Consider the following 14,769-nt stretch of genomic DNA (forward strand, 5'->3'; position numbering starts at 1 on the left):
CCATAGCTAAAAATACACTAATGCATATGTCTTTTCCGTTCAAATACCAGTCACTTAACAGTTGGTGAAATTAGATCCTCATGTTGCCATCAGTAAAGTCAACATTCTCAACATTGTTTAGCTATATCTTTGAATATATGTATGTATATTATAAACATATTTGAATAGCACATATATTCAAATATATGTTTTAATATCTTTGAAAATATGTCTTTGAATACTTGCAGGAGTCCAGTTTCCAAATTTTCTCTTAGCTTTAATCTTCTTTCATCTCTTCTCTTTTTTGTTCTGTTTCTTCCTGACAACAAAAGGTCTAAGAAAAATAAACTAAGGGTGAAAATATTCACAGGGTGTATGTAATTCAGAGAATTTCCATCTGGGACTCCTACTTGAAAGAGAGTGTAAGATTCTGGACTTTACTAGTTCTGTTCTCCACCTTGCCAGGGGTGGCCGTTCACTGCTCTGTGTGGGAACCTCTGGGCTGCCCCAGGAAGGGGAGAACAATTTGTTTATGAGGACAGGTGGGAACATACGCCCCCAACTGTCTTGCCAAGAAAAGCAGACAGCAGCACCACCCCCCTTGGTCCCCCCTTTCCCTCTGAATGACACTGTTGGATAATGGCTCGAGGGGTGGAGAACTTAGTGGGTGTGTCCTGTCCTAGAAGAGGAAACATTTCCACCAAGACCTAATGAGAGGAAGGTCATGTAGCAATGGGGCCTCCTAGCCTAGAGTGGGGTGTGCGGCAGCCAGAGTCCCACGTTTTAAGTGATTAGTAGTTTTCCGTCAGATGACAGGAGGCCACCCTCAAACGCCCCAGCAGTGTTCAGCCCAGTGGCCTGAAAAGTAACAGATTGCAATTCTGTGATTAAAAAGGAAATCAGCACAACTTTCTGGGAACGAAAGATTCCATTACAGAGAAAAGAGAGGGCACCACAAAGACAATAAGAAGAAAGACCAATGGGGTAAAGTTCCAGAGACTTAGAAGGAAAACTGTAAAACTTAAAACTGGGAAAGAACAGAAAACTGTTTACAAGATATGGTCTATGACTTTTTAAAAGAGAAGGTGAAAAAATGAATGTGTTTAGGTCTTCTAAAATTATTTTACATTTTACTCAAAAAAAGATGGCCTACGGTGAAGAGTGAAAGCTTCAGGAGGTTTCAGTGGGAATAAGAGCCGACTGACAGGAAAGGGTGATAAGCATCAAAATGAGTTATTGAATATTTGTGGAATTTAATTATTTGGAGAAGTATAAAAGATGATTTTTTAGCAACCTTTGTTGTACAGCACCCATTCCTTGTCTGGCACTTTAGCTCCCTGCTCTGTCTGCCTTGCGGGGTGGGGACCAGTATCCTGTGAGATAGAATGCCTGGACAGGACTGGGAAAGAGCTCTCCCAGTCATTCTGTTCAGTCAGACTTGTTGAATGAATCTCCCCACCCTCAACTGTTTTATAAATGGCTTCTGGTTTAACCCCCATGACAACCTGTGAAGTTGGTAGGAAACATAATCATGTTCTATTTTACACTAAGCCCCCTGGAAGCCAAGACTGCAGTCCTGGGTCACAGAGGTAGACACAAAGATGGTGTGAAGCATCAACTCCCTGTAAAAGCAGTTTTGAAAAATATTAGTACTGGTTTCTACTTCAGAAAATTCATTCAAAATAAGCTTTATTATAATAAGAGTGGGAAAGGAAAGAAACAGAAAAACTCTTTGATCTAGTCCATTTACTTGGAAGAATGTGTATATCTTTTAACATCGTCCTAACGTCCAAGAATCAGAGACACTGACTGTGTTTGGGAATAGGTGCCCAAGTGTTTTCGTATAACCACTCTCAACCCACAGAGCTGATAAACTAAAACGCGCTGTGTTGCATTACATTGAAACAAAAAGCTGCTTCTTCATCGTGACAGATAACTGAAATAAAATATTTTCTGAACAAATATTTTTGGTTTGCTTAGTCACACAGTCAGCTTTCATATTATGCATCAGAACAGACAGTCTCTTCCAAGTTAAAAAAAAATCACAGCTATTCTGTAAATAAAATATTAAGCAAACATGAACCTGAGTATCTTCTGAAGGGTAGACTTGAGACCAAGCTTTGATGACTGATTCTGAATCTATGCATTACTATTAATAAAGGTAATATCAATAATGTAACTGAAAAATCTTATATTACAGTAAACTTTAGATTATTCACCTTTCAATTATTTAAGCCTATCAAAAACATTTCATCCAAGATCATGAGAGAGGGCAAAGGAAAGCAGTGTTAAATTGTCATGCAGGTAGACTACATCAAGAGCTCTGGATGAAAATGCAGGAAGAGAAAGAGAAAAGGAAGCAGAGGGAGGAAGGGCCTGGCACTGCTGTGGACCTAACACTTCAGTTCATTTCATCTGCCTTAGTTTGTATAGCAGGTAATTTTACCCTTTAGTTTAGTGAAATGGAAACTGATTCACAGGGAAATGAACTGATACATCCAAGAAAATAAATAAGAGCAGGAGCCAAGATTGGAACCCAGTTATCTCGAAATTCCAAAGCTCGAATGAGCAGAGGGCCTAAGGTGCACCCTGCCACTCCCTCTCCCAGCTCACGCGCCTCCCCCACCCACGCACTGCAGCTTCAGGTGCTCCCACAGGGCAAGTTCCTTCCTCAGACAACTGACCCGTTTCTTCTTGCGCTTAGAAAACTCTTGTTACCACTTTATCTAGCTGGCTCTTTCTCGTCTTTCAGTTCTCAGCACAAATGTCACTTCCTCAGCAAGTGGTGCCCCAATCCAAAATGTGGTTCCTGGTATATATCTTCCTAGCACTCCAGTCTGTACCATTTCATTCGTCGTGTTTTGTAATTACACGTTTAATTGTGTTTCTTTTTCGGATGCTGCCTTCCCCACTAAACTACAAGCTTCTGTCTGCTCTTTACTCTCCATCCAGTGCCCAACACACAGAATATACTCAATAAATATTTTTTAATGAATGGGAAAGTGAGATACGAGAATTGTCTAAATTAATCTAAGGTGTCTCCCAATTCTAGACTGTCTAATATGGTTAAGTCAGCCAAGAGCATTTAGCATTGAGGGTGGTACAGGACTTCTTCAGGTCTTTCCTGGTGTGCCAAAACGGGATACTGACAAAGAGGAAAGAGATCATCTCCCACTTTATCAGAAACCCACTAATCAAAATACACATGAAAAAGCCATGGGAAATCTTACAGCCCTAAAGCCCCTCCCTGTGCTGGGAAACCTGTATTGTCCTGGGTTTAATAGTCGCTCCCTTGACCAAGGAGCCATGGCTTTTCCTCATTGCTGTCACAGTCATCATAGCATGTCTGTTCTGAGTTCTGAAAAGACTGCCTGATTAAACCACATGCCTAGCCCAATTACCAACTCTTCAACACTAATTACTGCAAACTAACCCAAGCTAATCCTTTCAGGTTTTCTACTTAAAGGTTTTATACTGACAAGTTTGGCCTTCCAATATTGTTCCTGATTTTTATTTTGGGCTAGACTTACCACAAAATTCGCTCAGGTGACTGACTTCCGGTGAGTGGAAAGCTAACGCGTTCTAGTTAAACAAAGATTGAGCAGCAAGTCAAAATGCCTCCATTTTCATCCAGTTCTGTTACTGCCTAGCCATGTGCACTTGGAGGCCAAATGATTTTAACCCCTCTAACTTAACTATCTTAACTTTCTCAGTTGTAAAAGTATAATCATCACTCTGATAGACTCATAGCTAGTCTGAGGACTTGGGAGAGTCTCAGAGACATCAGGGTGCCTGATTTTTTTTTTTATTATTCATTTTAGAGAGGAGAGAGAGAGACAGAGAGAGAGTAAGGAGAGACAGAGAGAGAGAGAAGAGGGGGAGGAGCAGGAAGCATCAACTCCCATAATTGCCTTTGACCAGGCAAGCCCAGGGTTTTGAACCGGTGACCTCAGCATTTCCAGGTCAACGCTTTATCCACTGCGCCACCACAGATCAGGCCAGGGTGCCTGATTTTAACCCCTCTAACTTAACTATCTTAACTTACTCAGTTGTAAAAGTATAATCATCAGTCTGATAGACTCATAGCTAGTCTGAGGACTTGGGAGAGTCTCAGAGACATCAGGGTGCCTGACCCTTGCTTGCTCTCACATCAGAAATTTCCTAGGCCAGCTTGTGCTAGCCTGGGGAAAGCAAGTACCTTAGAAGAGGGTGTGACGCTGCTTTCCGCAGCACATGTGCTAAAACTGGAAGGATCCAGAGAAGATTAGCATGGCCCCTGTGCAAGGGTGGCACACAAATTTCTGAAGCGTTCCATATTTTTTAAACTAGAAAGAAAAACAGAGTGTGTAAATGCTTGTGCACACTGTATTATATCCGTCTCTGTCGTCATAGGGTGAGCAACAGTACTGATGATCCGATCATAAAGATCCAGCCGGGCCTGGCTGGGGGCGGGGTGGGAATGGTTCTGCCCCTTGCTCAGTGACACTACAAGTCCCAGTGCCACCTCAGTCACTCAGACTTAATCAGACACAGTGATGCTGAAGCCCTCTTTGGGAAGCCCGGAGGTGTATACATTGTGTCTGTCACTGGAGAACATTGGTGATCTCCCTACTGGGAATCCTGATAGCACCTTCTTCCATCGCTATCGTATACACCTTAGCTCATTGCCCAGCTAACGTCTGTGTCTCGCCTCTGTATCAGTCAGGCCTGCTGATAGTATTTGTCAACACGGTGGTGACATAGGTTCAAATGGGCTTTGGAAAAATAAAAAGGATTTCAGAAATATGAGTTATTATCACCAACTGCCTACAAAGGTAAATTTTTTGAGCTCTGATTTCTTTTCTGTGAGAAATAGATGCAATTTGGTATTTGCAATTGGCTCAAGTTCAAACTATATTGTACTTACAGACTGTATCTTTAGAGAAGTAACCATCTCCCAGAACCTGGGTATCTTCCTCTGAAAAACAGAAACTCAGTAATAGTAGTATCTATCTTATAAGGTTGTTGTGAGGGTGGAGGGGGCCAAAGTTTGCCATCTTGAAGCTGCCTTTGGGATATTGATTTTATACAGCTTATTAAGAAACAAAAGACTTAGAAGTTTTGACCTTCCCCACTTTCCTGTCCAAGAGATTTAGATGGAAAAGCCTCTTCCCAAAAGAGACTCTTGAAATGTTCTCAGCCTAATTTGAATTAAGTATGGTAAATAGGAAAGCTTCAGGCCTGTTAGCTACGAAAGTCCTGTTTCCAAGTTGCCTACCAAGAATTTGCCTGCCATCTGCGTTCTGTTCTTCCTCAGTCTTCTGTAAATCGCCCATTCTCACTTCTAAAATCTAAAATCCCACCCCCCCCCTTTTCTCTTTTGTCTAAAATGACTTATATATAACTCAATCATGCTTCCCTGTCTTTGGAATTTTTATGCTTATTTGAATTCCCCAAATACATGAATTAAAATTTTATTTTCTCCTGTTAATCTGTCTCCGTTAATTTAAATTACTAGCCCAGCTAGAAGAACTTAGAAGGTGGGAGGAAAAACATTAAATTTTTCTTAGAAAAGATAATACAGGACATAGCCAGTGCTGTCCTAGCACACTGCAAGTGCTAATATTTGAATCTGAAATCAGAAACCCTAAATTTGAGAAAATTAAATGAACTTAAAAGCTCTAAATCTATCAGAATATTTTGTTAAAAATAATAAAATTAAACTCAAACTAGCTTAAATAATGATGGGAATTCATTGGCACCCATAGCTGAAACATCCACGGGAAATGTAAGCATCAGGCATTGCACAAGAAGGTCCAGCTTGACTTCTCCGCAGTTCTCCGAGCTTCAGCCCAGGCCTTACGTCACCTCTCTCTCAGCCTGGCTTTCCTCACCGTCGCAAGATGCCTGCCAGCAGTTACCAGGGCAAAACACTTTCTCCTCCACACGAGAAAAGAGAGAGCGTGACTTCTTACAAAAAACCTTAGCTTCAGAAACCCTGAACTAGGGTGCCAGGCACCAGTGTGCAGAACTGGGGAGACTGAGCAGAGAGGCTGTGCACAACAGGGAAAGGGAAGAGAACCGCAATGTCCACTGTTGGAGACAATACATGCTTAGTGGGTGACACTGCATTCCAAAGTTTTTTGGGTTTTTTTGAGAAATAAAATACCAATGAAGGAGATGTTGAATTCTACAATTTCTAGGATCTTAATAAGCCCAGATGGTAGGGAGTGGGAGTGGGGGAGATGCTGGCAGGGACTCTCTGAACTGCCCAACAGAAACCCTAAGGTGTAACCCAGCTCAGGAAGGAAGTCTGCTGTCCCCTAGGGGCACGTGGGAGTTTGAGCACCACCATCTTCAAGGCTGCTCTGAAGCCCCTGGCAGTGAGAATCATGGCATAGTTCTTCCTTTCAAATCCTACAGATCTAAAATCAGCTGAAGAAGCAGAAGAATAACTTCCCAGTGCTGGAGAAGTTTTATTTTGTGTGTTTATTATTTTATTTGATTGATTGATTTGAGAAAGGAGAGAGAGAGAGAAAGGGAGAAGGAGCAACTCATAGTAGTTGCTTCTCATATGTGCCCTGACCGGGCAATCCCAGGGTTTCAAACCAGTGATCTCACATTCCAGGTTGATGCTTTATTCACTGCGCCACCACAGGTCAGGCTGAAAAAATTTAAATAATGAAAGTTCCTCTCCTTCCTTGTCTACAGAAGACCATGAACACTCCATCATACCACTGGAAAGGCTGAACCGCTGGCACAAATGCACTCTCTGCTCCAAAAGAAAAAGCCCAGGACAAACCTCTTAAGATGACTTTTATTTTTTGCCTGACCACGTGGTGGTACAGTGGATAGAGCAGGAGTCAGAAACCTATGGCCTGTGAGCCAGATGTGGCTCTTTTGATGGCTGAATCTGGCTCGCAGACAAATCTTTAATAAAAAAAAACACGTTAAAAATATAAAATATTCTCACAATTACATTCATTTCCTACCACTCATGTTCATGATTGCGGGTGGCTGGATCACAGCTGTCCTCTGGGACAACATTGAATTTTTATTGAATAATGCGTAATGTACACGGGTCGTTGTATGGCTCTCATGAAATTAATTTTAAAATATGTGGCGTTCATGGCTCCCTCAGCCAAAAAGATTCCCAACCCCTGATATAGAGTATTGACCTGGGATATAGAGTATTGACCTGGGATGCTGAGGACCTGGGTTTCAAACTCTGAGGTCACTGGCTTGAGCGTGGGATCATAAACATGACCCCATGGTCACTGGCTTGAGCCCAAAGGTCACTGGCTTGAGCCCAAAGGTCACTGGTTTAAAGCCCAAGGTCGCTGGATTAAGCCTAAGGTTGCTGGCTTAAACAAGAGGTCACTGGCTCAGCTGGAGCCCCCCCTACCCCATCAAAGCACATATGAGAAAGCAATCAATAAGTAACTAAAGTGCTGCAAATACAAGTTGATGCTTCTTATTTCTCTCCCTTCCTGTCTTTCTGTCTTTCTCTCTCTCGCTTGCTAAAAAAACAAGATGAGTTTCTTTTGCCTCAATGAATCATTTGATTGGGTCTTGGGCCTCCTTTGGTTGTAAGGAATTGAAACCCACCCAAGGTACTTAAGCAAAAAGGGACTTGATTAGATGAAAACCAAGTATCCCCCAGCCAGAAAAGTACAGCTTAGCTGTAAAGTGAATGCTCACTTGCTTTAGTTTTCTAACTGTCACAACCAGCTTTCCTGGCTTAATCTGTCCCTGGGTCAGCCCTGGCTTTACCTTTTCCATGTTCAAGAGCCATTACTATCATGCTGAGTCGTTCCCGTACACCAATTTCAAATTTCTAAGAGAAAGAGCCCGCTGTTGTATGTGTCTGTCCTTGGCCAGTCATCTGTGGCTGGGGGTGGGAAGGGTCATCAGGTTAGGTCTGCTGCACACCAGGACAGGTCGTATTATGGACTCTGAGACAGGGAGTGAGCAGGAAGGTCAAATGATTGATATGCATATGTTAGACATATTAATTCTTTCCTCCTCTATCACACTACAGTCAGTGTTCCATGATTTCATGCAAATATAAGAAAAACAGAAACCAGTAGAGTATGTTGACTAAGTCTACATAAGTAATCTCTCAGCTTGACCCCATCCTAACATTGTATGTATCCTTTATATAGCACAATTTCTTAGTGTTGCATCTTTTCCACCTGCCAAATAAAGCTAGTTATACTTGTCCTTGCAACTCATAGGATTGTAGAAAAGATAAATAATTAACAGATGTGAGAAAAATTTAAATGATGTTATTTATACTCTGCACACTATAAGAAGTCTCTTCTGAATTCTAAGTCAAACCCCACTGTTCCATGGAAATATCTGAGTTCAAAGATTTTTTGTAAAATATCCATTTTGGGTTCATTCTCCTCGGGAACATGGATCTTATTTATGTCTACCACATAAGTGTGGCAAGTGTCTCGCTGCTACATGGCTACACAGCATACACATGGCAGACATGAGAGAGCAGAGCTACAAAGATTACAGAAAAGCAGAAAAGTAAAAACAAACAAACAAAATAACAACAAAGGAAAAATAAGAACAAAAGCCCTTACCCCAGAGAAAACACAAATAGATAAACTAATAACAGTTTGCAATGATATGTATTCCTTGTCTGCTAAGGATAAAAAAAAAAATAAAAAAAAAAGGAAATAGGTCGCGAATGTGGGATTTGGATTAGATCTGACAAGAATTCCTGGGAATGAGGGCTGCTAAACCTTCCTTACTAACAAAAGTATTTGGTTATTCCTTCCCGTGCAACAGATGATGCATTCTTTGATGCACTGTTTGACGGCAGGATCTGTTGCACTCACCACTGATTCCCGAAGTCCAGCGTGGCACCTGCCCCTGCCGACCCACAGTTAATACTGTTGAGGACGTGGAGGCTCAGACACTGAGAATATAGCGACTGACAGCAGCCAGTCTTGTCTCTTCTCCGAGCAAGAAACAAGTTCCTGGGCACAGTTGAGGAGAAGGGGGACATTTAACCTTCTCTGTTGCAATATAAAATGCAACAATTATGAGAATGTTCTCATTTTTGTGGACTTGGAGGTTATCCCCCAAGAAGCAAGTATCTCTCTATATTGTTATCTTTTTAGAGTGGCCTAACACAGAAAGGCGACCATTTACTAAACAGCCTCCTGTGTATGTTTTACACTCTTGACCTGCCCATGAAATGGGGACCCAAATCTATTGAAAATCAGCAGTCCTTAGTGCTGTAAGGAAACCGAGCTTTCTGCACAGTGGGAGGCAGTGAGCCACATTGGAAAGTACCCCAGGGACTCAGGATAGTTTCGATGTTGCTAATAACTTTTCCTGATCTGTTTCCTCCTTTGTAAAATGAGGGAGTTAAAGGAGATACCCTCTCACACCTCAGTTTTGTTGCTGATTTGTTCCTGATGGGTCACTAGAATCTCAGTTACTGTACCTAGAAAAACAGGGAAGATGAAGCCAAGGATGGTATTTCTTGAGTTTTTTTAATTCCATGTAATGTTTGAGTTTTATTTGATGCCTGAGGGAACATGTTTTTATCTCTGAGGGAACTGGTCTAACATCTTCATCTCCATACAAGGAGGCAAAATGGCACCACCAACACACAAATCTTAAAAATAAAAAGGCAACTTCACTACCAGAATGACTGGAAGGAGTCTATGAAAACAACTCAAACTCAAACAAACAAACACCCAACAGCAAAATTTCAGTTTGTCAAATATAGTTAATACGTGATTAACGCATCACTGTGGGATTATTTAAGCTCGGGTTCTAGCAGGTCCAAGCAAATAAACATCACTGAGTATGGAAATGACCACCTCAATCAGGCCACAATCCAAAATAATTTTTTAGACAGAAGGAAATGTGTTGTTCCAAAAAACAAATCAGAATGGCTCAGAACTTTCTTCACCTTCTGTAGGAATAGATTAGACTAGCAAATGTCCCTTTAATCTTACGTCACTAGAATAATCTACAGCAGCTATTCCAAATCTATTCCTCAAGCCCTAATGTTCTAGAGCACCCATTGTGTATGATGAACAAACTTCTGTCCTTTGCATATAGAAAGGTACTTGGAAGAATTGAGGAAATGGTCTCTCAGATTATTTTCTGAAATCCAGTTCAGAAAGGCTGATTTACAAACTCAATACTCAGCATTTTTCACACTTCATATGCTCACAGTAGTTTGTGACCTCACTGGCCAAAGAAGTGTGCCATGCTGATACAAATGGGGTGAGTATCTGCTTCTATAGATTTATTTATTACATAGTCTTACTTAGCTCACTTAAACTTAGTATTACACACAGATACATATCTTTATTTTATTTGTTATTTGGTGTTTTTTTTCTGGGGTGTTTGCAACTTGTCCAAAACAGATAAACTTCCATAATGCCCAATGATGGTATCAATCAAAAAAATAAATCTTAAATTGTGTATTGAAGTATTATTATTCTAAAATTATTTTCAGGCACTATGGGATATATCAAGTTAGTAATTCGAGTAGTATCTTTGAGGTTTTAGGTATGTTTGAAAAACAATAAAGATATAAAGTCAATGAGTTTAGGTAAGTACCCTGTAGCCCTGAGACGGAATCAAAAGTACCCACATAACACCATGAGGTATTTCATAGAAAAAGAAAATTATCCTACCTTATCCACTAAAAGGCCTAGGAACAATGACCAACCCAGACTCAATGAGTAGCCTTAGCACCTAGATTATGGTCTCTAAATACCATTTTCCACTAAAAGGAACCAGAATTCCTTAGATAACTAGCTAATTCCGTGTCTTGGGAACATGGAAATTTCCAAGATGAGCCTGAAACATTTTATACCAGAGAGGAAGAAAACTATAAAGACTACTAGAGTCAATGTCAAAGGGACTCAGGAGCTAACTAGAAAAGGTCTCACAGACCAAAAATGAGCCAATTTGAGCAGGAAGGAGGACAATATTTGCAACTGATTAAAATACATCAAATATGCTAACATCCATGAGTTCATAATAATACTTAAAACAAAAGAGACAAAACTTAACTCAGTCAACTTTGAAAGATGCAAGGGAACCAACCTATTTTTAAATTTCATTGTAGTACTATATACATAACATAAAATTTACCATCTTAAACATTTTTTTTTTTGCATTTTTCCGAAGCTGGAAACAGGGAGGCAGTCAGACAGACTGACCGGGATCCACCTGGCATGCCCACCAGGGGGCAATGCTCTGCCCATCTGGGGTGTCGCTCTGTTGTGACCAGAGCCATTCTAGTGCCTGAGGCAGAGGCCACAGAGCCATCCCCAGCACCTGGGCCATCTTTGCTCCAATGGAGCCTTGGCTGCGGGAGGGGAAGAGAGAGACAGAGAGGAAGGAGAGGGGGAGGGGTGGAGAAGCAGATGGGCACTTCTCCTGTGTGCCCCGGCCGGGAATCAAACCTGGGACTCCTGCACGCCAGGCCGACGCTCTACCACCAAGCCAACCGGCCAGGGCTAAACATTTTTAACTGTGTAGTTCAGTGGCATTAAGTATACTCACATTGTTAAAACAACCATCACCACCATCTCCAGAATGTTTTCATGTTCCCAAATCAAAACCCTATACCCATTATTTAACAATGCCCCATTCCCCTCTCTCCCAAGCCCCTGTCAACCTATTATTTTAAACTGGTTAATAAAGGTTAAAATTGGAACATCCTGCATTTCTTAGATGACTTGTACCTCACGGTAACCAAATAAAGGGATTATTTTTTTAGAAGTATTCCAGCTAATAAATGAAGAATGCTAAAATCAAGAATATCTTCACTTGGGGTGGTGAACACAAAATACAGCGTATAGATAATGTGTTGTAATTGTGCACCTGAAACTTTTTAAATTTTTTTAACCAATGCCACCCCAAAAATTAAGAAAAAATTAAGAATGTCACCATTTTTGAACAACAAGTTAATCAATCAAGACAATCATTAATAATGGCAACTAACATCACAAAAGGAAACTTATACCTCCTGATGCTTCAAAGTACAAACTGTCACCTATAAAGTAGTACACACACACAAACATACACAGAGCAACAACAAAATTACCTGATTCTGATCAAGCCTCTATAGCTAACTCCCAAATGTATAACAAAGACAGAGGACAGAGGGACATGTTTAATGACACCATCAAGAAACATTTAGGGCCCTGGCCGGTTGGCTCAGTGGTAGAGCGTCGGCCTGGCGTGCAAGGGGTCCCGGGTTCGATTCCCGGCCAGGGCACACAGGAGAAGCACCCATCTACTTCTCCACCCCTCCCCCTCTCCTTCCTCTCTGTCTCTCTCTTCCTCTCCCGCAGCCAAGGCTCCATTGGAGCAAAGTTGGCCCGGGCACTGAGGATGGCTCTGTGGCCTCTGCCTCAGGCACTAGAATGGCCCTGGTTGCAACAGAGCAACGCCCCAAATGGGCAGAGCATCGCCCCCTGGTGGGCGTGCCGGGTGGATCCCGGTCGGACACATGCGGGAGTCTGTCTGACTGCCTCCCCGTTTCCAACTTCAGAAAAATACAAAAAAAAAAAAAAAGAAAGAAAGAAACATTTAGGCCTGACCAGGTGGTGGCGCAGTGGATAGAGCATTGGACTGGGATGCAGAGGACCCAGGTTCGAGGCCCGGAGGTCGCCAGCTTGAGCGCGGGCTCATCCAGCTTGAACACAGGCTCACCAGCTTGAGTGCGGGGTCACTGGCTTGAGCATGGGATTATAAACATGATCCCATGGTGGCTGGCTTGAGCCCAAGGTCACTGGCCTGAAGCTCAAGGTCACTGGCTTGAGCAAGGGGTCACTCGCTCTACTGTAGCCCTCCACTCTCATCAAGGCACATATGAGATAGCAATCAATGAACAAGTAAGAAGACTAAGGAGCCGCAATGAAAAATTGATGCTTCTCATCTCTCCCCCTTCCTGTCTGTCAGTCCTTATCTCTCTCTCTCTCTTTCTCTCTGTTTCTGCCACACACTAAAAAGAAAGAAACAAAGAAAAAACTATCAATATATATCAAAAGAGACTTGAGCCCTGGCCAGTTGGCTCAGTGGTAGAGCGTCGGCCTGGCGTGCAGAAGTCCCGGGTTCGAATCCCAGCCAGGGCATACAGGAGAAGCGCCCATTTGCTTCTCCACCCCTCCCCCTCTCCTTCCTCTCTGTCTCTCTCTTCCCCTCCCGCAGCGAGGCTCCATTGGAGCAAAGATGGCCCGGGCACTGGGGATGGCTCCTTGGCCTCTGCCCCAGGCGCTAGAGTGGCTCTGGTCACAGCAGAGTGACGCCCTGGAGGGGCAGAGCATCGCCCCCTGGTGGGCAGAGCGTCGCCCCCTGGTGGGCGTGCAGGGTGGATCCTGGTCGGGCACATGTGGGAGACTGACTGTCTCTCCCCGTTTCCAGCTTCAGAAAAATACAAAAAAAAAAAAAAAAAAACTAAAAAAAAAAAAAGAGAGAGAGACTTGAGACATATCAGATAGTTATAAACCTTATTTTTATTGACAAGCAATGTAAACCCTAAGTAGCTATGGCATTAAGGAATTAGTTTTTAGATATGATAATAGTAATATGTGCTTATATTCAGGGTCCTTATCTTGGAGAAAGACCTCTAGAGAGTAAAGATGATAATATCTGAGATTCTTTCAAAATAATTCCTTCAAAAGTAAGGGCATGACAAATATACAAATGGCCATAAATTGATCATTGGTCAAGCTGGGTAATAGATTTAAAAAAGCATTTGCTATAATATTTTGTCTATTTTTTGCTTATGTTTGAAAATTTCCATAGCAATTTTTTAAAAAGGAAGAAAACTAAAACCCAAAATGCAATTCTTGGGTTTAATGTATAATTTGAATTAGATTTGGTCATGTGACAGCTTTTATTATAATTAAAAGACTATTGATCTTAAATAGCTCTATCTAAAAACAGCTGACATTTGTGCTTTTCTTCTGCTATTTATGAAAATGACTTTCAGTACCAATTAAATTTCAAATAATTGCGACTTTTTTGGGTAATATAAAGCTCAGCAAATCTCATTGCTATGTTTGTCATACTGGATGCAGCATTCCTATTAAACATGTTCTTTAGTGTGAAATATTGACTAAGCAATTTACATAAACTTCATTATAAACTTTCTAAAGAGATTGGCCAAATCTTCACTTATACTTTCTGCTTTCAGAGTTTGAAAAAATGGTCAATGAAAATGTCTTCATGTCAGGGAGATCTAAGATGTCAGCAGTTATACTCACCTCCTCCCAGGACCAAACTTCAGTTACAACTAAAATACAGAGCAATCAACGTGGGTAACCAACTGAAGACTAGCTAAAGAGAAGTCCTATAACCAAGGATTTACAGAAGAAGCCACATTGAGATTGGTTAAACATACCTAAGACATTTTAATTCCATTGACAAAAAAAACAAATGAAATTGATAGTATCCTGAAGAGACCTTATGTTACGTGCCAACCATTTTAGAAAACAGGAATGGAAATAATGGCAGACTCTAATGAAGATAGGAATTCAAGCTTTGTCCTTCCTATCACCAGATTATCTCCCCAGAGTATACTTACCTAACCAATTAACATTAGGTGGGTGGATATAAAAATACATTAGCATATATCTTGTGATTTCAAGAGAATTCTGTTCTTATTTTTTGGCAGCAGATACAGTTGTGAAAAAAAAAAAAGTATTCTTAATTTTAAAGGTAAAATAAAATAATTTTTCATTAAGTATATATATTTTTTTAATTTTTATTTATTTTTTATAGAGACAGAGTGAGTCAAAGAGAGGGATAGAC

General features: G+C 41.3%; 1 protein-coding gene and 1 non-coding gene across 2 annotated transcripts in view; both read left to right on the forward strand.

The window, feature by feature from the left end:
• The window catches only part of LOC136377140 (arginine-fifty homeobox-like), a 31,052-nt gene that overhangs the window by 10,154 nt on the left and 6,129 nt on the right, over positions 1-14,769 (forward strand). Inside the window, 1 exon segment of the mRNA XM_066343660.1 lies at positions 14,153-14,276. Coding sequence (XP_066199757.1) covers positions 14,153-14,276 — 124 coding nt within the window.
• Positions 4,197-4,300, forward strand: LOC136377791 (U6 spliceosomal RNA). The gene has a single exon (XR_010746421.1). It is a non-coding gene; the product is annotated as a U6 spliceosomal RNA (small nuclear RNA).

This window comes from Saccopteryx leptura, chromosome 6 (assembly GCF_036850995.1).
Source record: "Saccopteryx leptura isolate mSacLep1 chromosome 6, mSacLep1_pri_phased_curated, whole genome shotgun sequence".
Classification (NCBI taxonomy): domain Eukaryota; kingdom Metazoa; phylum Chordata; class Mammalia; order Chiroptera; family Emballonuridae; genus Saccopteryx; species Saccopteryx leptura.